Below are 27,833 nucleotides of genomic sequence, written 5' to 3'. Positions count from 1 at the left end.
CGCCCCGCCCTCTCTGCGTGTTGCGTCATCAACCGGCGCCCTCCACCCCCCCCCGTCGGGACGTGCAGGAAGCGACGGCGCGGCGCGGTGCGGCGCAGCTCCGGCTTCCCTTTTCCCCTTGCTGGTTGAGAGGTGTCTATGGGGCACCCGCCGCTGCCGCCACCGCCGCCGCCGCCGCCGCCACCGGGTGCAGTCTCTATGGCGAGGAGGAAGAGGAGGAGCGCGAGCTCAGCGACACAAGTAGCGTTTGCGTCTGCCGCATACGGGGGGAGGGGCAGGTTGGGGCAGTAGGAAGGGGGCGGGAGTGATGAACCTGAGAGGGTGCGCGATGGCGCCCGCTGGAGTTCGGCTGGTGGAGGAAAGAGCTTGGCTTGGGGGAGGGAGGGGGCGGGGGGAGGGGAGGGGGAGGATAACTGAGGTTGGAGTCTGTCACGGGGGTGGCGCTCGGTGATGACGTGGAGGCTTTGTACCTGGGGCTTCGCTATTGGGGGGCGGAAATTGGTAGCGGAGGGCGGTGGTCGGGAAGCGCAACTTCTCATCCCTTCACCCAGCAGTGCTTGGCACTAAGTGTGGTCCAGTCAGTGATGATCAGCACCCTCGCGCTGGCTTTTGGCCAGAGAAGAGTTACCTATGACACGAACGCGCTCTCTGTGCGGCACCTCTCGTTTCTTTGTAGCCAGCATCACGGAGATGCCACTTGGAGTAATGAGAAGACCTCTGGGGTCTCTTCGGAGATTCTGGAAGTGCTGTAGAGAGAGGTGAAGGAAAACAATGCTAAACTTAGGGGGTCTTTCCAAAGCGTGCGTGTGTGTCTGTGTGTCCGCGTGCGCGCGTGTACTTAGCGGGGTGGGAAAGGAGAACTATAAAAGAGCGATCATCTGACCCTCTTTCGGTTTCTGTTCGTGGAGCACACGAAATTGCCTTTGTGACTGCACAGTTCTGAAGGGGTCATACGATCCTTCCTTTTAACCTTGTTTTTGCCTGGGGGGGGGGGGGGAGGCGTATTTGGGATTTCCCTACCCAAGAATCAAAAGGTTGGTCTGTTACTCTCTACCATGAAGTCTGTGTTTCTGGCTCAGAAACGTAAGATATGTGTGAGAGGCTAAGGGCATACGTGCCACTTTTTAGGAAAGTGGAAACAACCATTTCAATGCACACAGGCATGGCTTTCGTTTTTTTAGCAGTTACAGACAATTTCTCCAAAAGCTCATGTTTTTGCTCTTAAATTTCCATCTAAAATCTGACTTGAGTAAACAATTCTGCAGTCAGATTTTGAATGTATTGTTAATGAATAAAGGCAATCATTTTATTTCTGTGCCATCTGATCTTGTCACAACTTTTCATTTTTACGTAGAAACGCATGACTTAAGGTTTATTCAAAAGGTTGAGTTAAATTCAAAGTAGTAATTAGAGGAAATACTTGAAAAACAAGAGTAATTTTTTCAAAAATACTGACATTAAAACTAAGAAACCTGTGGTTCTTCAGATTAGATGCATGACCTTAGAAATTTCACTTTATAAATGTTTATTTTCTTATAATTCTAAAGCTTTGAACCAACTATTTCTCCGGCCTCTGACAACTCTTATTCTGTGATTTCAATTTTCTTATATGACAGGTTTTTGGTTTTTTTACAGGTACACAAATAAAGGATAAAATACTTTATGAATCAAATCTTCAATCAAGTATAATATTTTGATGCTTGGCATCTAGACCCTCTCTGCCCTCACTATGCCAGCAGCAACCGTAGATCATAGCCAAAGAATCTGTGAAGTTTGGGCTTGCAACTTGGATGAAGAGATGAAGAAAATTCGCCAAGTTATCCGAAAATACAATTACGTTGCTATGGTATGCGTGTCACTAAATCTTTAAAATATTTTTCTTTATGGAAGGGGGATCCAAAAACACTGCCTTCAAGTCAATTCCAACTCATGGCAACCCTGTAGGAGTTAACTCTTTAAAGGTACAGAAAGCCTTATCTTTTTCTTTCAGAGCAGCTTGTGGTTTGGAACTGTTGACCTATTGTTTAGCAGCTCAATGCGTGACAACTACTCTACCAGGGCACCCCAAGTATGGGGAAAGCGGCTTGAAAATGTCTTCAGTTCAGCTGTTCTGGTTGATTTCTAATAACTAACTTTATGAGAAATAAAACTTATTAATACCTCCAGCCAATAACCCCCTGGAATACTCATGTAATTTAACAAGTTGAGTCTGTTGTTTAGTGAAAGATAAGGAACCTGGGGGCATTTACCTAATCCAATATCAGAATTTTTAGGTTTGGGTCTTGTTGCAGGTAATTTTAAGGAAGTTTCAGGAAACAGGGCTATGGCCTGGGTTGGATGCTGAAAGAAAGCCAGGGTAATTGTATTAATGGATATTTTAGTAAATCTTACCCCAAATCAAGAAGACTAGAATGAGACCAAACTTGCAAGGCCGCAGTTACTCATGTTTGCCAGCACTTTGACATGCATAGTCATTTTTGTGGTTTGAAAGGCTGTTTGTGTTTTTAGACATAATCTGTGACATCATTCAGATTCAACCATATTTAGGCTTATCCGTGAGTACTGGGTCAGCCCCTGGCAACATAAAAGTCTAGCCAGTTATGCAGACTAGCTTCTAGTATCATGGAGTTCCTGGTGTTTTTGTTTCGCTTTTTCAAATAAAAATATCATCTCTTAGTGAAACATTATTGACTTGTTGTTTTTTTTTGTTAGCTATGTACAGATTGGTATCGTCTCTGCTTTTGACTTTCTTCTATCCAGTTGTGTTTCTTCTGTGCTATTTTACCTTGTGTTTCTGTGGTTGATGCTGTACCGTTTACTCTCCAGTAACACATTCAGCCCATGAAGACAGAGTTATTCAGCTTCCAGTTTAATTTATTTAGCACCTGGAAACGATTTTGAATTGGACTGAATTTATTTTTTCACAGTGACCTGATACTTTTTATTCTTAGTTTTCCCTAGTTTGAATTCTAATATTACTGATATTTTCTCAGTATTTGGAATACCAGTAAGTTAAAAAAAAAAAAACTTTTTCATTGAGGAGAAGAAAGTTATATGTTGAAATTCTATTTGTTTATGTTTAGATGATGTTCCATTAATAAGTGCTTTTCCATCAATCCTAACTCATAGCAACCATGTGGATAAAGTAGGACTGCCCGCTTAGGTTTCCTAGAGTACAGATCTTGTCTTCTGCAGACCATCTGCTGGGTAACCATTAAGCTTTCAGTTAGTAGCTGATCAGTTAGCCATTGCAAATCACCATTAACAAAGCATACTGTTGCCCTCAAGTTGAGTCCACCCGGTAGACAGGGGTCCCCAAACTACGGCCCGCTGGCCACATGCGGCCCGCTGGCCACATGCGGCCCGCCGGCTGTTTTTGCCTCCGCTGCCTGCCCTGCTTAGCAGCCGACTCATCCAGTGTGCATAGGAATTTGTTCATAGTTTTTTTTTAACTATAATCCGGCCCTCCAACGGTCTGAGGGACAGTGAATTGGCCCCTGTTTGAAAAGTTTGAGGACCCCTGCTGTAGTGTCTCTGTAGGAAAGATTAGAACTGCCTCATCAGGTTTTTACCATCTGTAATCTTCATGGAAACAAACTGCTACGTCTTTTTCCTGTGATGCAACTTCAGAATTTGAGCCATTGACATTTTGGTTAGCATCTGCTACGTCACCAGAGGGCCTACCTTAATAGAAAACGAAACAAAGCCTGTTGCAGTGTAAGACAGTAAAACTGCCCCAGACAGTTAAGGATGAATCTTCATGGAAGCAGACTGTCAGATCTTTCACCTATAGCGAAGACAGGTCCAAACCACTGTGACCACCTAGTTATCAGCCTACTGTGTAACCACGGTACCACCAGGACTCCATAAAGGTTTACTTACCCAGAATATAAACTTACTTTCTACCTACTGGACATTCATATTGTTTTGATGGTAAGGAGTGGCAAGATTAGAAGGGACGTTCTATAGAATGAGTGAGTGGCATGAGATTCTTGACAAGCTTTCTGTGAAGTGAAGAGTGTTGTTTAAGGTGGATTTAGGATAACATTGCTTTTCATAGAAGGTTTTGTTAAGTAGATACATCAGAGAAACATTTGGAAAATATAATGCATTTTCTGCTCTGCCCTTTAACCAAAAATTGAGTTAGCATTAGAGTAATGTGAGCATAGTTGAATATATCTTTTGGGAGTCTTGGGATTGTGATTTTCCCTGGGTATGAGATTTACATTATCATGTATGTGTAGATTTTTTTAAAAATTGATAGTGTATTTAAAGTTTTGGAAAGGGGGGAGGGTTATTTAAAGAATTTTACGTTTCTAAAAAGTAGTTCTCTTCCTAGTCAGAATTTTTTTGAAGTATTTGAATGAAGTGAATGTGAATGTGTGAAATATCAGCAGCAACAGGCTTCTTTAGCTTGTTTCAGAAATGAATTCTAGGAACTTAAGAACTGTGGTCATACTTGTTTAGTAAATGATGAATCTTAAACTATCTTACAGGACACCGAGTTTCCAGGTGTGGTTGCACGGCCCATTGGAGAATTCAGGAGCAATGCTGACTATCAGTACCAACTACTGCGATGTAATGTAGACTTGTTAAAGATAATTCAGCTAGGACTGACATTTATGAATGAACAGGGAGAATACCCTCCAGGAACATCAACGTGGCAGTTTAATTTTAAATTTAATTTGACGTAAGTAGAAAATAAATATCACCTAAACTTTGTTGTTGTTTTTTTGTTCTAGTTTAATTTTAGCATGTTTATTCCCCTCTACTATGATAACTATGAAGTTTTCCAAGAACTGTAGATCACACATAAAATTTGGTTTCTTCAATATGGACCGGTAAAAACTTGGATAGAAAGAGATTTGGAGCATTTGGAAAAGTTGGGATATTTAAAATGTATACTCTTGTTATATTTATCCTTTTTGTAGAGATTTTCCTCAAGGTCACACTCCAACTTATTGGTAGATCAGATTTAAGGATTGTAAGACATTCCTGGGAACATGGGTGCTTTTCTCCTTTGGAAATGAGTTGTGTATTGAGAGGCGCCAGGTCAGTCTCTAGAGAAGGAATTGTGTCTCTAAGCCTTGTTTCTTCCATTTTTCTGTAAATTAAAATTTTAACCCAATTTTTGGGCACAGTTTCCTCAGTTATAATTTTAATCAATAGTGAGAGTCATTTAAAAGCTGAAGAAAGTTTAGAGTGTTTGCAGACAAGGACAAATAGTTACTAAACTAAGGAACAGTATAGATGGAAGGAAAACTTTTAATACATAGTAACTATGTTACACTATTACATGTCCAACTTGGCAGCCTGTGTTAGTGTATTATATTACAGTACCTGGCTTGGAAATAGTCAAATAAGCTAAATGACAAGTATTATTAAAATTATACTAAGAACATACCCTTTTTTTGTTGACAATGTGCTTTTTAGCATATAAAATCTAATTGAAAGCAGCTCTGTTTTATCCTGTCAGTGGTGCAACACTGTGGATTGTAATTGCCTTGTTCCTGGCTCTGCTGTGATTAAGCAGTTGGTGAGTGGCATGGAAGGGTTGGATCCTCGAGCTTGGGCTCAAAGTATCTCACACCTACCACCTTGTCTTTAGCCCAACTCTCCATTTTGCTTTATTAGGTTTACTGGTTTACCTTCAGAAACCTTACACAGGGTAAAATAAGTGTTCATTTCCATTCAGATAAGTACTATAGCTCTGAAACAGTGAAAGTAGCTTTCGTTTTAATGTTTTGTTCCCTGTTACATTTTTCTATGCTAATAATTAGAATGTTTCTTTTTACTAAGACACTAGTGCTCAGAGTCTGGAAGAAGGTGGAGGCAAATAGTGTGTGAGCTTTTTAAGATGAAGTGTTCCCTTTTCGGGAACGTTTTGTCCTAGTAACAACAGAATTATTAGTACACTCTTTGAAACTCCCCCCCCCCCCCCCCCAGTGTCTTCCTTATACAGAGATCACTTCTGTAACCTTTATTGAGCACGGACGTTTGTTAGTTTCTAGGGAGCTTTTTAAAGGAGAAAACAGTATAATGAAAAAACATTAAACAGAAAAAGTCATTTGGAAGGTCGGTGTTATCTAATATGGAGAAGAGATAAACAGGACCAGAACTTTGGAAATTTTGTAAAAAGGTGAACATAGATATTTTTATGTATGTGTGTCAGCCACCCTAGTTGGATACTAGGGATATAGTATGTAAAGGTGGTCCTGGTAGTTCTACCTTAATGTTCCTAGTACTCTTCCACCTGCTGTCCATCCAGAGGCCTAGAATTAGGACTGCTAGACACCCGATGGATGGAGATTTCCTTCTAAGCCAGTTTTGGAATTGATGTGTACAGGCTGTCCTTGCATTAGGAACAAGATTCACTTCTTTTAAGTGCCCTTTTTTAAAAAAAAAAACATTGTATTGTAGTTTGGGTGAAAATTTACAGAGCAAATTAATTTTTTATTCAACAATATTTACATATTTTGTGCAACTAATGATATTTACTGGCACCCTTCCCACTTCCTGTTTCCATTTGCCCATCTTTTCCTGACTTTGGACTTTGTTTTGGTGCCCATATTGACTGTTGATTGATAAGATTGTTCTGAGAAGCAAGTTCCTCATGGGTATTATTAGTACTCATACTAATTGGTTCATGTTCAATGACCTATTTATTTGTTGTTTGGAAGATAATTTCTGAGAGTGGGTTTAGTTCCCAATTTAAAGGATGTCTAAGAGTCATGGTCTTGAGTTCACCAGTTTGTATCAGACCAGGAACTTTGGTCTTTTTGATGATCTTGAATTTTGTTCTTCTAGTCTGTTCAGGACCTTCTATTGTGATTCCAATCAGAGCAGTCAGTCACAGTGAGTGTTTAAGGTGAAAATGTAGGTGAGTTGGAACCGATGGATGTGGTTCTTCATTAGCCGTAATTGAGTGCAGTGGTTCTCTCCCTTCCTCAGGCCGCGATCCTGTCATACAGACCCCAACCGTCAGATGGTTTTTGTTGCTACTTCATAACTGTCATTTTGCTACTGTGATGAATCGGGCGACCCCTGTGAAAGGGTCATTAGACACACACACACAACCCCAAGAGTTGCAACCCACAGGTTGAGAACCACTGATTTAGTGCAAGAAAGCAGGTAAATAATGAGATGACTGTCTACTCCTGTAAAGATTTAGTCTTGAAAACCCTAGGTCCAGTCACTGAGTCAGAGTCACTCAGTGACCATGGTTTTTGTGTATTTGTTTATTTGTTTGTTCATGTAAAGGCTGGAAGCCTTGTCAATGATTTAAGACTTAGACATGTAATAAGCGAACATAATGGTGATGAATTTCCAGCAAGTAAGGGTTGAATTGTTTCAAAATGAGAATGGGTTTATGTAACATTAAAGGGCAAGTACAAGTTGTCTATAAGTCTGCCGTTCATAACCCACTGCAGATTGTACATGAAAATTGAAGTAGACTATTGATGTGCTGTGAAGAAGTAACAAAAACCGGACACAATTTCTTTGAAGTTGGAAAAGGATAAAAAATTGGTTAACAGCTTTGGTGATTTGCATCGGCATATTTGAATGTTAGAATTCCTGGTGGTGCAGTGGTTAAATGCTTAGCTTCTGACAAAGGTCTGTGGTTTATCCCACCAGCTTCTTGGCAGAAAAGTGAAGGGCCAGTTTGCCTCTGTAAAAAGTGCAGCCTTGGAATCTGTATGGGGCAGTTGTGCCGCGTCTTACAAGATCGCTGTGAGTTGGGACAGCAGTGGGTTTTGTTTGAAGGTTAATGGGCATTTTGTCAGAGAGCTGTGCATTCTAGGAGTCCTTTGGAAAATGCCTAAAGCACTGCTCAGGGTTGGCTTTGGTGATCAGGAGTGCTGCCATTCAGACTAAAAGACAAAGATCCGCAAGCACATGTAAGGTAAGGCCTTATGCTGAAAGTGAGTAGGGGCAGAGAATATTATTAGAGGCTTTTTACTCTTAAGGGCGAAGGCAGTGGTTCTCAACCTGTGGGTCGCGACCCCTTTCACAGGGCTCGCCCGATTCAGAACAGTAGCAAAATGACAGTTATGAAGTAGCAACGAAAATAATTTTATGGTTGGGGAGTCACCACAACATGAGGAACTGTATTAAAGGGTTAGGAATAAGGAGGTTAGGAATTAGGAAGGTTGAGAACCACTGAACTATGTAGTCAGTAAGGTAAGTATAAAAACTTAAGCCAAACCATTTGAGACCTAGGCTCTAATTGAACATCTGAATCGGCCAAACTTAGCTATTTTCGTGTAAATGTCTTCAACTGTGTTTACTGGCAACAGGAGGAGTGGTGGAGGAGTAATGTTAGAATCTGATTGAAGCAGTGACAATAATAAGTTCAAGGGAGGCAACTGAGATTTCAGTAATGTTACTTGTGTGAAAAAAATATATTAGAAAAGAAAATGTAGGGGAACTGGAAGACTAGAATGATTAAAACAAGAATTTCTCCATTTAACGATTGAAGACAAAGGTGAAGGATAAAGGTTACTCATCTTAGATTTGGTCTTACATCTTGCCATCTGTCAATCCTGCGTACAGGCTTTAGGGAGAAGTCACTTCCTCTTTTGGGGTTTGTTAGCAATCCATATGAAGTCACTGATAAGATATTTCTTAGCTGTGAAGTGGAGGTTGCTAAGGATGATAATTAAGAGACCATACTAAAGGGGTGGGGGTGGTAATAAAAGATGAGTTTTTTTAGTCATATAAAAAGACAGAATTTGGAAAGCAGACAAATGGTAATTACAGACCAGTGGTTTTCAATTTCAAATTGTAAAAATTAGAGACCTAGCCTAAAAGGAGTTTGGATGTTTTCCCTTCCTGTCATTCTTTGTCATTTAATATGAAAATGACACATTTCCTTGGGGAAGGATAGTAAATTTACTATCAGTTTACTATTTGACTGAGGAAGAGACAAGTTAATGAATTTGCACTGAGGAGGTGGGTCTCACTTCCCATAGAGTAGGCAGTTCAGGAAGGTGGACGTGGAGGAGGAGCACATTCTGATCCCAGCATTCTGAATATTGGTGTTGATCTTAATAGTAATTAAAATATTAATTTAAAAAATTCACTGCCATCAAGTCGATTTTGACTCATAACAACCCTGTTGGACAAAGTAAAACCACCCCTTTGGGTTTCTATCCCAGCACATCTTCATGAGAACAGAGGGTTCTCATTCTGAATACTGTATTTTGGAGTTAGCTGCCATGTTTATATAACCAAAATTGTAGCGTGTTGAAGCTTTTTAGTTTAACTTACGTATATCTGAAAATGCATCTGTAATTTTAGAGTGCTTTTAATGGACTATTTACAAACAGAGCACTGAGTATGAAAAATAAAAGTGCTCTGAAAATCCACTCCTTGTAACCTTTTATTCTCATGATCAGAGTTTCCTTACTCAGTAGAGATTAAAGGGGACACAATGTCACCCTCTTTGCTTTTTCAGTCTGCTTTTGAAATTAGGAGCCTGGTTCCTTTTAAGTTTTTACAGGTTCTCTGCTAAGAACACCAGACCATGGGTTAGGTGGTAGTTATCTGTTGTAGGAAAATCTTGATTTCATGGGTTTATAATTCAGGGAACTTAGTAAAAGTACCTATTAATAAGAATTAACATGTTAACATGGTTTCTAAATACTCATAAACTAGAGCTTTGGAATTCCCAAAGATTACTTCTGAAATTGGGTCTATTAACTAGTATCTATCTCCCAACTGATCTAACATGAGTTAACTGTTTCTAAAGATTCTAAAATACTTGACTCAAGCATTAATTTTAATAAAATCGTGTCAGCCAACTTTGTAGACTAGAGCGTTTAAGTATACTTCATGCCAGATTTATCTTAGTTGATTTAAAGGATATCTAAGTGCAGTGAATCATTTTTATTTTGCCTTTCTCATCGTAGTCTTAAGTCCCTTCTACATGACTGGATGGGCGGGACTGTGCCAAAAAAAAAAAGATATATGGAGCCCCTAAAAAGAGGATTGATAGGCTTAAAAGCCAGTTTCAACACACGGGGGGTCCCTGTGTTCACAGACTTAGCCCCAGAAGATAAAGCTGTAAAACTAGAAATGGAGTATGGTGGTATAAAGCAACGGTCGAGAAGCAGCTCAGCAGGACCAGGAGGCCAGCATGAGGTGGTATGGCAAGTTGTCCATCCCATAAACAAAGTGGTTACAGTGGACATGCACACAGTAAAAGAGAGCTTCTGCTAGTTCATACTAGCAGAGTGGGGTAGCTTGGGCGTTTACTAGTGGAGCTAATGAGCTTTGTAACACTTGGCCAAGCAGGGCAGAGGCCAAGGCCTAGGAGCTCAGGGACGGAAGTGTGGCCCCCTTTTAGGAACAGCCAAACAGCTGCCCTCATCAAAATACTATATCCTGAGTCATTCCCGACCCTGACTTTTAACCTGTTACTTCCATAATACACTCTTTCACTACGAGTTCTATGGGGCATTGCCATGAACTATCCCCCAGCAGTGAAGTACAGTGGTGCTGTTCACGAGAGGGGGTGGTATCAAGATTCGTAAAAAGAGTAGAGACAGGAGGTATGTCTGACTTCAACCTTGTAGGAATTAGATCAGTGTTTTATTTTTAGCTTTTCCCCCCCTCGCTAATTTCATATACCTCTAAAAGCGTTCAGAATCACTTAGATTCTTATTTTTTTAATAATTATTTAGTATGCCCTCTACATGGTCTGTTGTAAGATCATAGGTACTTTGTTATTGATTCATGTTTTGGCTGTTAACCAATTTTTCACTATTACAAATAATAACTGAAACTCAATGCCTTGAAGTCATTTCCAACTCGTCTATCGGACAGGGTAGAGCTGCCCAGGACTTTCCTAGATGGTAACTCTACCAGAATAGAACGCCCTGTCTTTCTCTTACTGAGCAGCTAGTGGTTTTGAATTGTTGACCTTGTGGTTAGCAACCCACTGTGTAAACACTACACCACCGTGGGAATTCTTTTTCATTAATTCTTTGAACATTTTTAAAGTTTTATCTAGGATGTTACTAGGAGAAATTAGTAATCAAATTATAGTGTCAGAGGTTATCCAAGATGTAATATCCATCAAACTATAAAGTTTAATACATTCTTTATCTGATCCTCAGTTATTTTCCCTAGATGATGTGAAATTGGCTCTTAACTCCTAGTAACCCTTTGTACGACGTATACTTTTAATTTGGCCATGAGAATATGTATCTCAGGAGCGCTGGTGGTGCACAGTGGCTCCACAGAAGGCTACGCTGGTGATCAACTCCCAGGCAGAGTACAGCTAGACAACAGCAGGGCACACGGAGCTGCTCCGAGTTGACATAAACAACAATCACACATTTGTTATTTTGTAATTCCAAAATCAATCGTATACCTAAAATATCTACGTTCTCCATAAGTACAGTTCGTAATTGTTGCTAGCTTTCAGTGATCTTTAACTGTAATGGTAATGATTGAGTTACTAAAAGTAATAGTAATTTTAAGGTACTGTCAAGTTGATTCCAACTCACGTAACAAAATGAAATGTGGTTGGACCCTTCACCATCCTCTCAGTTGTTGGTTGTGTTTGATTCATTTGTTGGAGCCCCTGTATCAGTCCATCTCATCGAGGAGCTTCCCCCCGTTCTGCCTTATTTTCCCAAGCATGATGTCTTGCTCCAGGGATTGAGTCCTTCTCATAACATGTTGAAAATGCATGAGACGAGGTCTCCCCATCCTCACTTCTAAAGAGCATTTTGGCTGGACTTCTTTGAAGACAGATGTGTTTATTCTGGCAGTGCATGGTATATTCAATATTTTTCAACACCATAATCCAAAGACAGCAATTCTTCAGTTTCCCTTATTCATTGCCCTATTTTCGCATGCAGATGAGGCCATCGAAAATAACTATGACTTAGGTCAGGTGTACCTTAGTTCTCAAAAGTGACATTTTTCTTTTCAAAGAAGTCTTTTAAAACATTTACCCAGTGTATTTGGTCATTTGATTTCTTGACTGATATTTCCACAGGGATGATTCATGGCCCCAAGTGAAATGAAATCTTTGACAATATTAAACTTTTCTCTGTCACCATGTTGATTAATGGTTCAGTTGGGAGGAGGATTTTGTTTGTTTGTTTTCTTTATGTTGAAGTATAAACCATACTGGTGACTGGAGACTGAACTCTATCACAAGTGCTTCAAAGTCTTGAAAAGTAACCATTGTGTGCATCAGGTACTGTAGCAGATCTTTGGAGGCCTTTTAATTTTGTTTGTTTTTTTTTAACTATAAAATCCTGTCCTTGAGAGCAGGTTTTCATCTTCCAAGTCAAGATTGGTTGGAAGACTATTATTTCTGTGTTCCTCTAAATTTAGCCATCAGCCTCAAGGTAGAAACTACAGATCCCTGTTCATCAGACCCAGAAAAAGTAGTATAGGAAGCTATTTTTGGTTATAATGTATGCATTTTTAATAGACTGTGAATAGATATTTAAAAATAGATTCAATATATGGATTTTTGTTTGTGTACAATATTAAGAAAACCGATAAAGTAGCATTAAATCTGGGTTTTAATTCCATGAATATTTCATATTCAAGAGTATAATGTCTATTGTCCATTTCAATAGCATCTTACTTACAGTGAAGCTCTTTTTGGTGAACAGATGTCTACATGTACATAGTGTCACTTTTTACTTGATATGTATAGCATAATAATAAATGTATTTCCTGGGAATGTAGAAGCAAACCACTTTTATGTTTCTTTAAAGCTAAGGAAAGTTTGACTTCGTTTCTCTGCTTATTGAAAATGAGTAATACACCGTCAGCTGATGAAAGTGGCTACTGCAACAATGTTTTAAATCAAAGTTGCGTTCAGTGGTCTTAAGTAAATTCTCGTGTGGCCGCAACTTTGCTATGTGGCCTACGGGATGCTGGTATATTGTACCTCATGTTGCTCTGTATTCCCTCTGACTTGTTACCTATTTACATTCTGTTTTTGGTGAGTTGAACACCCTCCAGTTAGCCAGTTTAGATTCACCCAAAAAAAGAACCAAATACCTATTCAGTGCTGAATTTTGGACATGAAAGAAAGATGAGCTCATTTTCATTGTAGAAGACCATAAAATTATAGCATTTGAAACATCAGGAAACAATTTTGCATCTTTTCTGTTTGCTAAGTAATGTAATTCTCATAGAAAATTTAGAAAATACAGAAAAGTCTAAGTAGATGGCTTACTCCCATTTCCGAGCATTTCCTTTATGTTTTACAACTGTATATTCTTTTATTTTCATTATGAATGTACCACGTAAGTATCCTATGGTGAACATGTTAATAGCAATCCTTTGACATGATTTGGAATGCCTGGCTTTGTCCTTTTAGATACCTGTGACCATTCACTGTAGTTGGTTTGGCTCTCAGGGTGTCTGCTTTTTACATTGAGTTGTATTCCTTTGCTTTTGTTTTCTTCCCTGCTGGACCCAAGGGCATTAATTATAGATCCAAGTAAAACGAATTCCTTGACAGCATCAATCCTTGTTCTTTTAATCATGTTGCTGCTTATTGGCCCATTTGTTTTAGTTTCTTTATGTTGAGGTGTAATCCATACTGTGAAGTCTGTGTCTTGGATCCTCTTCACTTAAACCACCAAGATTGTGTCATCTGCATACTGTAGATTGTTAATAAGTCTTCCTCCAATCTTAATGGCTCTTTTGCCTTCCTATATTGGCATATCATACTTTTTATTTCACCGTTTTATTGCACTTAACCGATCATGTATTTTTACCAATTGAAGGTTTGTGGCAACCCTGCATCAAATGAGTCTTGGCACCATTTTTCCAGCAGTGTGTGTTCACGTTGTATTTCTGTCACAGTCAAGAATGGAGGAAGGCTGAGTCTGACTTCCTTTGACTCATGAGGAGGAAAGGGGATTAAATTCAACATCAGTCCAAGATCGACTCCTATGAGGTGGAAATCAGACATGCCTCTACCTTTCAGTTTTTCTCGTGAGTTCTTTTATCAGCTGTCACTCCACTGCACATATGCTTTTCTGCTAGGTTTGATCATTTATTGCATTCAATAATCTGTTGCCATTGCAGAACTCATAGACCATACTCAAAATCAAGGGGTTTAATAGAGAAACAAAAGGACGCCATTTGAGATAAAAAATGCTTAAGACGTGGTTCTTTGTGGAGGACAGCCTTTTCTCAGCCATGTCCACATACTTACCTCTCTTCTTCAGGCCCACAACCTTTGGCTTCAGCCTTTCTGAGACAGCGGTGGAACACTCCTTTAGCCTTAAAAGAGCACTCCACTCTGCTCTAAGCCTCTACTCAACGTACTCCATTCCAGCCAGCTCGGTCACCAAACCTAGTGAGGTGAAGTGAGACTGCTTGACTATGGTTCTTCCGTCCTTCTCTGTAATTCCCACTGAGTGGTTGAGTGGGACCACGTAGAGGGCTCCAAGTCAGGCATCAGTCGGTTTTGCCAGTGCTCCGAGTATGAGAGCCAGCACCAAAGGAAGAGACCTCCGAAAGAACAGCACCAGTGCAGTGTGTGCGAGATTTCTCTCTGAGGTGGTGGAGGTAGCAAAACCCACAGAGAAACAGGAGGCAGCAAAGGAGCAGTCATGCTGAGGAGGAGACTAGCAGGCGGACTTCCTAGCTCAGAGAGGCTGAGGAACCTGGCTCCATGTTGAGAGCCGGCAAAAGATTGTATCATTAATGTTTTATGATCCTGACTTGTGAGACCTTTTAACTTCTTAATAAACCCCGTAATCTTGAGGATGGTCTATAAGTTCTATGTGGTCATTTCAACAAATCAAAAACACAGCCAGAAAAGTCAGAGTGCCACGGGAATAATCTTTGCTGTCAGAATAAGGTAAAAAGAGAAGTCAAAGGCCTGTCTGACATGACCTTGTGACATTCTTTCCATGGTGTGGAGCTGGATTCTCCCTACTGAAGCCAGAAGTCAGAGGGAACCCCAGTGCTAATTTCTCCCTTAGCTCTCCCTGTGAAAGCCACTCTGCAAGTGAACCTCCTGCCTGAAGGCGCTCAGTGCTACTTGTTTCAGGGCTGCCAAACCTGCTGGCTGTGCCTTGTTTCTGGCTCTTGGTTCCATTGCTGCTGCTCCTCTACTGTCACCCTCTTAAATGAATCAAGGCCATCAGAGCACATGGATGTCAGGAGTCAAGGAACACTCCACTTCTGACTCCTAATGGAACTGAGATTTCTGCCCCCCCCCCCACCACCACCCCCTTGAGATGAGCCATTTATACCCCGAGGGATGGCAAAATTGAAAATCCCCTTTTAGAGAGTTTCAAGTTTTTTCAGTCATAGTGCTGGTAAGAGTCATTCACAACCGAATTATATCCTATCCACCTCTTCCTGACCTGCTGCACCCAGACCTTTCAGGAAGAGAAAATATACACAATCTGCATAGTGTCCCACCTGGTAGTTTGGTGTGAGTTGCGACGATTGTGGTTAGAAGAGCCATAGCAGATGAATCCGCGAATGCACCGCAGTCACAATTAATTCTCGGAATACTTCACTTTCTCATATTGTTTCTTTACACTAACAGATTACATTATAGTGTAAATATAGCTTTTATATACACTGGGAAACCAAATTATGTGACGTACTTCCGTATCTGCTTTATTGTAGTAGTCTGGAACTGAGCTCAGCCCGCACAGGATGCAAAGTCTGCCTGTGTGCCAGCTTCTCAAATCATGCTCTCAGCGTACAAATGGAGTGCTTGGTGAAAGGCCACAACCTTGCAGCATGCTTTTACCGATTTTAAACCTCGCATTGGCTACCTCTCGGTCTCTGTGTAGGCCCTGCGTGAGCAAGTGTTCTGGATTTCCCATTCTTCAAAACAGTGTCCATCATTTTTTATGACCCACACAACTGAATGCATAATCAGTAAAGTACAAATAACTTTATTTTTATATTCCCTGATTTCAGCCAAGAGCCATCTGATAGAAGTGATACCCAGTCCTCGTTTTATGTCCTCTTCTGAGTGCACCTAAAATTTCAGGCATCCCCTGTGGGAGTGCTCCAGACATTTTTTAATTGTCAGCAAGATTTTACTGTGTAGAATAGCATAGGTTTCTTAGTTGTAATTTCCATATGCACTGAATTTAGCTTGCCTACATGAGCAGCCCTGGTGTGGGGTAGGCTACCCACTGAGCTGCTAAGTGCAGCCTCTGGCTCAAACCCACCACTACTCCAAGGGAGAAAGATGGGGCTGGCTGCTCTCATAAAATTTTTTGTTTACGAAGGGCTGAAGTAGAAAGCAGGTATCTTGAGAATGATGAGGGCAACAAATGTGCTTGACACAATGGATGTATGTATGGATTGTGATAAGAGTTGTATGAGCCCCCAATAAAATGATTAAAAAAATTTTTTTTTACATCTCAGAAAACCCAAAGGGCCAGTTCTACTCTGCCTATATGATCACAGTGAATTGGAATCGACTCAGTGGCACTGAGTTTGAATTTCTGAGTTTTACCTGAGTTAGTGTCTTCTTTCCTGAGAAGAACCATTTGCATTCTGTTATTGGTGAGTTGAACACTATCCAGTTAGCCAGTTTAGATCCTTAGAGTCACCAAAACAAAAAACCCAAATAGCTGTCAATGCTGAATTTTGGACATGAAAGAAAGATAAGTTCATTTTCATTGTAGAATATAAGCGGATACAATTATGGCCTTTAGACACCAGTGAACAATATTGTATCTTTTCTGTTTACTAAGTAACACAATTCTTGTAGAAGATTTAGGAAATTCAGAAAAATGACTTATGCCAGTTTCCTAGCATGTCCTTATGGTTTTACAGCTATTGTTTTCATTTTGAATGTACTGCTTACATATCCTATGGTGAAACTGTTATTAACAATCCTTTCAAATGATTTCTAATACCTGTACTTGGTCCTTTTGGATACACCATGGTGTACCCAACTATTCACTGTGTTGATTAGACTTTTAGGTGGTTTTGCTTTTTAAATTTAGTTGTATTCTTTCGCTTTTCTTTTCTTCCCTGCTGAGCCCAAGGGTGTTAATTATGGATCCAAGTGAAATGAATTCCTTAACAACATCAATCCTTGTTCTTTTTGTTGTGATGCTGCTTCTTGGTCCATTTCTTCTGTTTTCTCTTTGTTGAGGTGTCATCCATCCTGAAGTCCGTGTCTTGGATCTTCATCAGTAGTACGTCAAGTCCTCTTCACTTTCAACATGCATCTCCCTCTCTGAGCGAGAGTCTAGTTTTTAAACTTTCATATTATTTTTGTAGAATGAGGGCAACAAATTGTGCTGTTAAACAGAAGAAACAAACATTAAATTCTCCCAGGTAGGATGAGATGGCATTTTCCAAATGGATTTTCAGACAGTTTTACTAAAAATGAATTGCAGTTTTTCTGCATTTGTCAGCTTTCCTGTTTTTCAAAGACATATTAGAAGTAATTTTCAGACAGTAAGCCTTAGGAATATGTTTTGGCCTAAGTGATACGTACTTTTTAGTTTAGTTTGTTTTAGCTTTAATAGAATTTTATTTGTCTGTAAGTCCAACCCCAAACTGAAATCACTCCCATTGAGATGCTGCCGATGCATAGCAACCATCCTACAGGACAGGGTAGAATTGCCCTATAAACCTCAAGGTGGGAGCCAGAAAGTCTTACTGTCGTAAGAAGTAAATGAAACGTTAAATTTAGTGGCCAATTCACAGAATACTCTTATATTCTTAGACGCATGCTTGCATTTTGACAACTAATATTTGGGGCACTTGTATATTTGTGCTTAGCTGTGGCTTTTTATTTCCATGGAATCTCAAGGGATTGCTTGTTATCTAGATTGCTTGGCTTGAATTTGGAAAATAATCCTCCAGGATTAGGACTGTTGGAAGAAGAAATTTGTAGCCATTTTGGCAGAGACCTTTTAAACAGTTTGACCTGAGCCATGTGAAGACTCATTCTTTGTGAGAAGACTCTTTATCTTGAAGAAGGAATGTAGTGTTCAGATGTTTCGTTGGTCTCTCTTCTGGTGCTGCTGAGAGCATGGGAGATGAAAACAGGCCTTACCGCTTCTGGTGCAGCATCACAATGGCTGTGAACCCTATGAGCCCAGGAGGAGCAGATCATCTGTGGTAGAAGACCTCTTTTCCCAACTACTTAAACATGTGAATACTAAATGAAATTGAGTTAGGGACAAAGATTTTATTATCACCATTGGACTTTTTTTTTTTAATGAATACCTAAAATCTAAATCGTTTTCTGGGAAATTTACCTTTATTTTTAAGTTATTTATTTCTTTAATATATCCTGAATTGTTGGAACACTTGGAGCCTATACTGTGGTTGTAGGTGGAAGAGGAGACAAGTTTTTGAGTTTGTTAATTTACAGTATGGCACTTTTGATACTGTCTTTCTCTTTCTTCTGCCAGGGAGGACATGTATGCCCAGGACTCTATAGAGCTACTGACTACATCCGGTATCCAGTTTAAAAAACATGAGGAGGAAGGAATTGAGACCCAATATTTTGCAGAGCTTCTTATGACATCGGGAGTAGTCCTCTGTGAAGGGGTCAAATGGTTATCATTTCATAGGTAAAGTGACTGCCCTGAAAAGGCATTTGTGCTCCCGGTTTGTACTTGCTTCATATTTGTTTGGGTCACTGTTATCAGCATCTTCAATCTTGGTTCTAGAAAGAACTGGTCTAGGAGCAGCCCTGATGGGCCACAGTGGTTAAGCGCTCAACTGCTGAGAGGTAAACAGTGTGAACCCACCGTCACTCTGCAGGGAAAAGATGGGACAGTCTGCTTTTGTACTGATTTACAGCCATGCGAGCCTTGTTGGACAGTTCAACTCTGTGCTGTCAGGTTGCTGTGAGTCCGAATCATAGCAGTGGGTTCAGTGGGTACTTTGATGTGGGTCTCCTTCAAGGTGAATGTAATCATGAGGGACCCACCCTGGCCTGTGAGAGTCAGTGTTGCCGAGTGAGAAGAGTGTAGGCTGCCAGAGTTATTGAACATCTTCTAAGCTGCTGTTTGGGTTTCTTTTGTTAGTTTTTCTTTTATGTTTTCAGAAGTGAAACCATTCATTAAAAAAATATTATTGTCTGCCACATACCAGGCACTATGATAAGTTTCTAGAGATTAAGACTAAATAGTAATCTTAATTCTGGTGACAGGAAAGGCAGCACACAGTTTGAAGGGGAGACGGTGAGGCATGGCCAAGGCAAAGGAAGACTACAGATATGTAAGGATAAAGGGCAGCTATCGTAAGTAATGGAGCCCTGGTGGCATAGAGGCAGCGCACCACAAGGTCAGCAGTTCGGATTCACCAGCTGCTCCACAGGAGAAAGAGGCTTTCTACTCCTGGAAACAATCATAATCTCCTAAACCCGTGAGGGCAGCTCTACCCTGTCATGTGCGGTCACTGTGAGTCAGACTCCACTCGATAGCAGTGAATTTTTGCTTGAATATTTGGTAAATACTATTTTTAACATGCCCAATCTTGCCGCCATATGTATAACAATAACTTGTGCTCACGGAATACATGGGTAGACAGACATGCTAAACAGGAGTACACTTGAATCCTGCATAGATACCATTATGGATGTTTCTACATTCTTATCTGTTTCCAGTTATGGGAACTTACCATATATACTTGAATATAAGCTGAGTTTTTTAGCACATTTTTAGTGCAGTTTTTGTGGTAAAATTAGGTGCTTCACAGATATTCTGAAAGGCTTATACTCGAGTATATACAGCATGATTTATAGCCAAACAGCTCATGGGACTGAACTATTAAGCTTGAAACCTAAGGACTATATCCATATAGGACATCTGAACCAACTGGCAGAGGTAGTTCATACAGATAATGTTCTACATATTTCACTTTGGTGAGTAGTGTCTGATTTTAAAAGCTTATAATAAGTGGCCATCACTATTGTAAACCGTTCTCTATTTGGTGTGAAGGACACTGATGAAAACCAAAGACTCAAGGAAGTAGCCTGACACCAGAAGAACCAAGTGGTGCCTGGCCACCACCATTGACCACTCGAACCACAAACATAATGGAAGGTCCTGGTTAGAATGGGTGAGAAATGCAGAACAAAATTTCCATTCCTTACCAAGAGACTACACTTAATGGTCTCTTGTAGACTAGAGAAAACCCCCAGAGGATTGCCCCAAGACCCTTCAAACTTAAGCTACTGCCTGAGGCCACATTTTGGCCAAATAATAGACTGGCATGTAAAGTAGAAAATAACGCTCATCAGGAATATGTTCCTTATTACAATAATCAACTACTGGAGACCAAACGGGTAACATTTGCCCACAAGAAAAGATGAGAAAGAAGGGAGGGAGGGAAGCAGGATGAGTGGAAAATGAGAGCAGGGTGGAACAAATGAAAGTTCTGCCTCCTGGTGGGATTGCTTCCAGTGTCAGAACCATTCGTGTGTGGATGATTGAAGGGAAAACTGATTTGCTGGGTAACTTTTCACTTAAAGCACAAGAAAATGTTAAAAAAAAAAAAACAAGGAGGGAAAGGATTGCAGGGATTAACCTATCAAGAAAGATGATCATTTTTATTATTATTATTATTATTTAAAACCGGATTCAGGGAAGTCGTCATTTAGAAAAAAATACCTTACAGGATTGTAATAATGTGTCTTTACAACAGCTAGTAAAGTGCTCTGCACACATTATATTATTAATAATAGGTAGTTTTCAAATTTTTAACTGAAGATTTCACTTTATTAAGTTTGGGGTGGTTAATGGCTTTAAATTTAATTTTCAATTGAAACATGCCTCCATTGAAAGGCTAATTCATAACTGTCTTTAGCTTTAACTCAATTTTATTTATTTTTAATAAAAAATCGGTTGATTGACTTACAGCTCTATTTTTTAAATCATTTTATTTGGGGCTCATACAACTCTTACCACAATCCATACATAAATCCATGTGTCAAGCACATTTGTACATTTGTTGCCATCATCCTCAAAACATTTGCTTTCTACTTGAGCCCTTGGTGTCTGTTTCTCATTTTTTCCCTGCTTCCCCCTCCCCCATGAACCCTTGATAATTTATGAATTGTTATTTTGTCATATTTTACACTGTCCAACATCTCCCTTCACCTACTTTTCTGTTGTCAATCCCTCAGGGAGGAGGTTATATGTAGATCCTTGTAATCGGTTCCCCCTTTCCACCCCACCCTCCCTCCACAGTTTTTAATTATTTTTATAAAATTAAATTAAATTGCAAAACAATTGCTGGAAAAAAAATCATTTCCAAGGTAAGTGAGTGTTCTTATTTAAACTTACTTCAGTGTAGTGAATTGAGTGCACTTGTAACCAGGGACTGCCATGGCTGGGGAGTGATGTGATGTGGCCCTATGTTCGTTCCTCTTCTCCTTTTGAAACATTGTATTACACAGATGCTAATGCTTATATTTCTTTTAATTAATCAACTTGTTGGGAGCTCTTGCTCCCAATATAACAATTATAACAATCTGTAATTCAATTAGATCAAGCATAACTTAGCAATTACTGCCACCATCAATTTCAAAACATTTTCTTGCTTCTTGAACTCTTTGATCTCTGTGAACATTTATTTTAAATGTGAGTCTCCTGCGAACATTAGAGTTCATTTCTGGCCTGAGGACTCTTCATTTTGTCAACTTTCCTGCGAGGCTCCACTTGCTTGAGCTAGACATAATGAGCTCGTCAGTACCTCAAGAGATGAGGCTTCATTTTTTGTTATCTTATGGGAAAATTTTGAGTTATTTTTATTTCCTAGACTTGAAGTGACAAAATAACTGGGAAGCCTTTATCTGCCCTTTTATTTCACATGACATGTACTTTTCAAAAAATAATACTCAGCAAATGTGTCCCAGGTGCTGAGGATGTCAAGATGCTAACCACAGTTCAGAATCTCACGTTGAACCCTGGCATATGTGACTGTCCAGATACATTTCAGGATTTGATCCTCCTAAATGCCATCAAATATTTTCTTCATCTTCTAATTTTAGTAGATAAATAATTGAAGAAATTTAGAACTCCTGAATAACGTGGTCTTACTTTAACGAAAGTAAAAAATACACAATGTTGACCAGTGGTTAGTTATGAAGGTGTTTCCTTGCTAAGTAAGCACACCTTGATAGTCTTGGTCTTCAATGGTAAACCCGCTCTCCCTTTTTAAAATTTGAAGTATTGTGAAAATTAAAAGGTATCCTCAAAAGGTATATTTATAGCATCTCTTATCAAATATATGTCAGTTCCAACCAAGTATTTTCAAGAAAAAAATGTTTTTAATTCGATTTTTCTTGAAGGTTGCATTTGTTTTTATTGCTCCTTTTCTGAGGTCTCTACTATGGGGAGTGATGACAGGCACGTTAATCTCCGTATTGCGGATTCTGAGTGTTAAAATTAAAGTTACAGGTTAGCACTTCCTGTAAGATGATGTATTGTTTTCCAGTACAAATGTAAGCTTTTTTTTTTTGCAGTGTTGTTTTGTTTGTAACTCAGAATTTTTTCCATATTTATGATAAAGTGTTCCTTTTCTATATTCTTTTGACTCTTTATAGTGGTTATGACTTTGGCTATTTAATCAAAATTCTGACCAACTCTAACTTGCCTGAAGAAGAACTAGACTTTTTTGAGATCCTACGGTTGTTTTTTCCCGTCATTTATGATGTGAAGTACCTCATGAAGAGCTGCAAAAATCTCAAAGTAAGGTTCTGAATGGTATTTTTAAATCAGATTCAAACTATACTTCTTAGTTGAATGTTAATTGCAGTTAAATTAGTTGATCATTTTCTTTTCATACATTAATTTATCTCTACATATATAAGATATACTGAGTAGGCCCTAAGTGAATTGCTGTGTTAAAATTTAGGTCAAAAACTAAAATGCTTTTTAAACTACAGACAGCAGTGCTATGTGACCCTATTCTGTTGCTTTCCTAAGCAGTTGCTACTGAGACTTAATCCTCCTCCTATTTTTAACACAGAAGCAACTGCCAGGCGAAGCACTATTTCAAGCTGTTATGTAAAAGGGTTAGTTGCTCTTAAAGTCCATAACAGTTTGGAAGAGAATTTTTTTTTACTGTTGGTGGTACTCTTTATTCTTTTAAATTTTTTTATTACGGTACTCTATATTCTTTCTCTTGATTTTTGTCTTCCTTTTTTTTCCCCTCATGCTATTCTTTCACTTCCTCTTTCTCCCTGTTCTCTCTCCTTTTTTTTCTTTTCTTTTACTGTCTCATGTTTCTGTTGTAATCCATGCATTACTGCTCAGGCAGATTTTAAAAGAGCTTGCTTAGCAGTTTTAATGACATTTCTCTTTAGCACGGTTGTAGCTGAATATATAGTAAATTCTTGATTACTGATAAGGACTTTGTTTTATAAAAATATTTAAATGGAAAATACTTTAATTGGTATTGTGGGGAATACAATTAATGAAGTGGGAAAAAAATGTGTATGAGTTACTTAATGGAAAACTGATGTGCTCTGTAAACCTTCACCCAATTCACAATAAAAATACACATACACACAATCTAACATATCTTAAGTTGGATTGATGGGAAGTTTGAGAAAAGTTTAAAGACTGCCAAACAGACTGATGTAGGTACAGGCCATTAATGTACTTGCTAACTATTGTCCTGTGTATCATTTTTCTTCTCCCCCCCCTATATTTTTAGGTTTAGTAGGAAAGTAATTTTCCTGTTTCATACTTTAAACTTAATCAAGATTAATAAATTTCACTGTTCATTATAGACTTTTCGACATTCAATATATAAGTACTACACATGGTCTCGTTTTACAGTCTGCATAAGATCTATCTTCACCTACTACCATTTGTTTATCTATTGGTTCATTGCAGACGTTGTGGATTCAGGGATTGGTACATACTCTTCTGACAGCCTTTCTTCCTTCCAGGGCGGATTACAGGAAGTTGCCGAGCAGTTGGAGTTGGAACGGATAGGACCGCAGCATCAAGCAGGATCTGATTCATTGCTCACAGGAATGGCCTTTTTCAAAATGAGAGAAGTATGAAGACTCGGTGCCTTTTTCATTTGGCTATGTTTTTAAAACATTAAAAATCTTATCTCTGGAAAAGGTTTTTTTGGCAATAAGTGAAGTTACACCTAGAGATTATAAAGAGCATATCCGCCAAACTTAAATGAAGTCCTCCACCATTTAAAAGCAAACTCCAGATTGCTGTCATGTTGTGATCCATGGCGATCTGGTGCGTCAGGTGGAGCTGTGCTCCCTTGGATTCCCGCTAGCTGGTGTTTGGGAAGCAGAGGGCCAGCCCGTTCGTCCATTGGCCTCTGGGTGCCCTTGAATCTCCAACCGATGTTATTAGCAGACTATGCTGTGTACAACCCAGAACTTTAATTTTAAAACTTAAAAATAAGTTCTCTTAAATTGTAGAAATGGAAGACTAAGATTCAAAATTTGAATGGGATAGATTAAACCATATTTCTTAGAAAATTGAAACCAGAGGTTACTAGGTTCAGTTGGTTTTGTTTTTTTTTCCATTGGGAAAGGGTAATATAATAGTATTATCAAATAATTGTGACTATAATGTGTGGATATTCAGCCATTTGACTGAAAAGGGTCATGGTTTTATTTTGAAAAGATTTTGACTTGACCGGTCCCCTGAAAGGGTCTGTAGGATCTACAGGGGTTCTCCAGTACAACTGCCACTTGTAACAGATAATAAACTGGGAACTTTGTCTGCAAGCTGATCTACATGAGTAGTGGGATAGCTCAGGTGTCTTTCTACCACATCAGTGCTGCTTCCACCGAGTCAAAGACTCCATGTGTTAGATGTGTCCAAGCATTGCCTTTTCTTTAGCATAAACTGCTGGTAAAAAAATGTTTGTTCGTATCAGTCTTGAATGCCCTGATTACAAATTTTATAGAGTAGGACTCAATGCTTTTTAATACCTTGAGTCTTAGGGATATTTTAATTCCAAGAGGGTTAAAACAAGTAGTAGTTGGATCAGAATTCATATGGGGCAGAGCCTACTTCATTGCTAAGAAGCAGAGAGCCACTCTTCAAATACAAGGAAGTTAGATGTGAAAATATGTGGATTTAAATACACAGAGGTATATATTCTACACGGATAGACCCTGCTGTTGGGAAATCAGTAGAGTAGACTGTAAGCATTCTTTTGCAGACATCAAAGCATCAATTCAGAAATCTTCTGGGAATTTAAAACTTTATGTAGATACCTACAAATAATAGCCTGTTTTGCCATGTGACATTCAGAAATGACTCAGACTGTACCTGCACGACGAGCGATTCTTTTATACTTGCCAGTGCTGCATTCCAGAGTTGAAACCACCTTCTCAGTTTTCAGCTTTGCTTTTTAAAGTGCCTTACTGGGTCATTGAGTGACGAATGCGCTGGCGTTCATTTTCCTCTTCATCTGTCACGGATTCTCCAAGGACAGTTACCTAGTATAATTGTATAATTGTGCTCAGAACATGTTTAATCATTTGATTTTTATTTATTAATTTGTAACAAAGTCTTGCACAAAGATTCAAGGCAACTTGAAAACCTAAACTTTTTCTTCCATGTCATTGACTATTTTCATTCATTCTTACTATTGAGGATTGTTCAGCTATTAGAGTAGAAATGTCTGATCGCGAACTCCTGTAACACTGGTCTAAGTGTTAAAAAGAGAAGTATTTATCCACTGTGTACATAGTGTCCTTTGTAAAGTCTTTCGAGCTCCCTACTTCTTAGGACTGCACTTCATCCCTTAGATTTACGGGTGGCCTCACAGGAACACCTTAGGGAAGAGTTGTCGGTGTTTACATTGCTGAAATAGAAGTGAATTCCCTTTGGTTAAAATTATCTTTTTGTTTTCTCCCCCCTCCCCCCAAATTCCTTTTTAGATGTTCTTTGAAGATCATATTGATGATGCCAAATATTGTGGTCATTTGTATGGCCTCGGTTCTGGTTCATCCTATGTACAGAATGGCACAGGGAATGCATATGAAGAGGAAGCCAACAAGCAGTCATGACATGAAAGAGCCCTTTCATTTTTACTTTATTTTATTCGAACTACACACATGCTTGTATATAGGTTTTATCTCTTGTTGAATCCCGTGGACAATAGACAATACCTTATTTTTCCCTTTCAGAGCCCACTTATTTTCTGCCTGTCAGTCCTTAAGTAAGATCATTCCTATTTCAGATCTTCATAAATAGAAAAAGCATTCAGGTTAAATTTGGCCCTAACTTAGACCCTTGTTAGCAAGCGTGTGTGACAGAAAATGGGGGAAGCCACAGCATATTTAATATTTTGATAAATTTCACCTACTTGGGCTTGGTTTGTCTTTGCCCTCTTAAATTAACTAGCACTGACTGTAATTTATTTCCCTGTTTCATGTCTCTCCCTCCCACTCTGCAGGAGTTTTAGCTATTTGAGATTGTGGACCATCAATTTTGCACTTTAGAGAGTGACTCTAACTCAAAATCCTCTGTTTTATCAGAAAGTTTGGCATTTCTTGATCTTAGCTGGAAAAATGACCATCTGCCAACTTTAAACAGTATTTATTTGTTTTTGATCCGCAGAAGATAGCACATTAATTGTGTAAATTGTTGACACATCAAGACCAACCCCCAGAAAAGACAAAAGAAACTACTGAGGAACTTAGAAACTGCTGTTTCTGTGCGTAGCGTTTAATCTTCCAAGCACATCTCGTGTCTCTCGGTTTCTATTTGGCATATGTAGGCTGCTCTGTGTTTAAAGAGATTTCCCAACCAGCCTTACACCCTTCAGGAAAAGCCCTTGGGGTTGGATATTTTAGTAACTGCCAGGAAACTGGTCTCCAAGATGTTGAGGCTGCAGTTATTTTATGATAGCACCCCTCTTGATCTGCGACTTGTATTCCATCACTTTATTTTGTAGCCAGACTATGATGCTCTTGATTTGTTGATTCTACAAGTCAGTTTGCATTAAACTCCAAAGATAGCAAGTCTTTAGGTATATTTTGTACCAAAATAAATTAGAAGACAAAATCGTGCTTTCATAGTTGCTGCAAAAATAAAATTGGTGCAAAACAACAAAATACAAAGGATATATATGTGCGCATATATATATATCTATATATAGCTAATAAAATTACCTGAGGCGTGTAATGCTTGTTTATTTTTTTGTGTATATCTTTGCAATCTATTTTATATATGTTGACAAAAGAGACTGTGAACTATTTTGCCATCCAGAATATGTGACCAGACCAGAGCATGTGTAGGAAGATGTTTTGGTAATCATTAACTCTACCCTGAAATGATGGACAAGTTAGGATGTGTGTGATAGCTTCACCTCAATCAGTACTGTTAGCAAATCTCAAAAAGTCAGCCACATTGGCTTGTTGCCCTGTACATTCTTCATTCATGATGTGACAATGCTGTGACTGGGTGGTCCTTTTTAAACAAAACGTTATTTGCAAAACAGAGGGTATTATTTGTTTTTAAAGCTTTTGTAAATAAAGGCTTCAGAAATGTTTTCTTATACAGATGTTGACGGCTGGTGATTTTGTTGGGAAGTGTTAGGCTGTTCTGTTTGTATTCTTGCCAGTGAGTAGAACTTCGTCACTTCCTTCATTAACGCATTGACTTTTAGTCTTCTAACTGAAAATTCACTATGAGACGTTGGCTTCTTGAGCCTTCCTTTTGAGTACGTCAAAAAAGGTATGGCAAGTGGGCCTCAAAGTTTGTGGGGAGATGGAATGAAAAGGTAGTGGAATATTTTAAGAAACGTTTGAAGACTCCTTGTAAGAATTGATTTCTCGACAAAAATGCATTTATTTGGAAAGATGTGTGGAATCTGGTATTATTATGGCTGCT

General features: G+C 39.1%; 1 protein-coding gene across 2 annotated transcripts; it reads left to right on the top strand.

Annotated features, from left to right (window-relative positions):
- The first annotated feature begins 56 nt into the window (after positions 1–56).
- CNOT7 (CCR4-NOT transcription complex subunit 7) lies at positions 57–27,498 on the top strand. 2 transcript variants are annotated; one of them, XM_075556767.1, is made up of 7 exons: positions 57–240; positions 1,636–1,846; positions 4,497–4,690; positions 18,405–18,566; positions 22,550–22,694; positions 23,903–24,013; positions 25,877–27,498. In XM_075556767.1, exons 2-7 carry the CDS (start codon positions 1,730–1,732, stop codon positions 26,003–26,005), a joined length of 858 nt encoding a protein of 285 aa, XP_075412882.1. In that variant the 5' UTR covers positions 57–240; positions 1,636–1,729; the 3' UTR covers positions 26,006–27,498. The 2 variants fall into 2 exon arrangements, with proteins under 2 accessions (XP_075412882.1, XP_075412883.1); XM_075556768.1 differs by lacking the exon at positions 57–240 and adding an exon at positions 596–758.
- The last annotated feature ends 335 nt before the right edge of the window (positions 27,499–27,833 follow it).

This window comes from Tenrec ecaudatus, chromosome 8 (assembly GCF_050624435.1).
Source record: "Tenrec ecaudatus isolate mTenEca1 chromosome 8, mTenEca1.hap1, whole genome shotgun sequence".
Classification (NCBI taxonomy): domain Eukaryota; kingdom Metazoa; phylum Chordata; class Mammalia; order Afrosoricida; family Tenrecidae; genus Tenrec; species Tenrec ecaudatus.
Note: the sequence above shows the minus strand (reverse complement) of the source record. Positions and strands in the feature narration are given on the sequence as shown.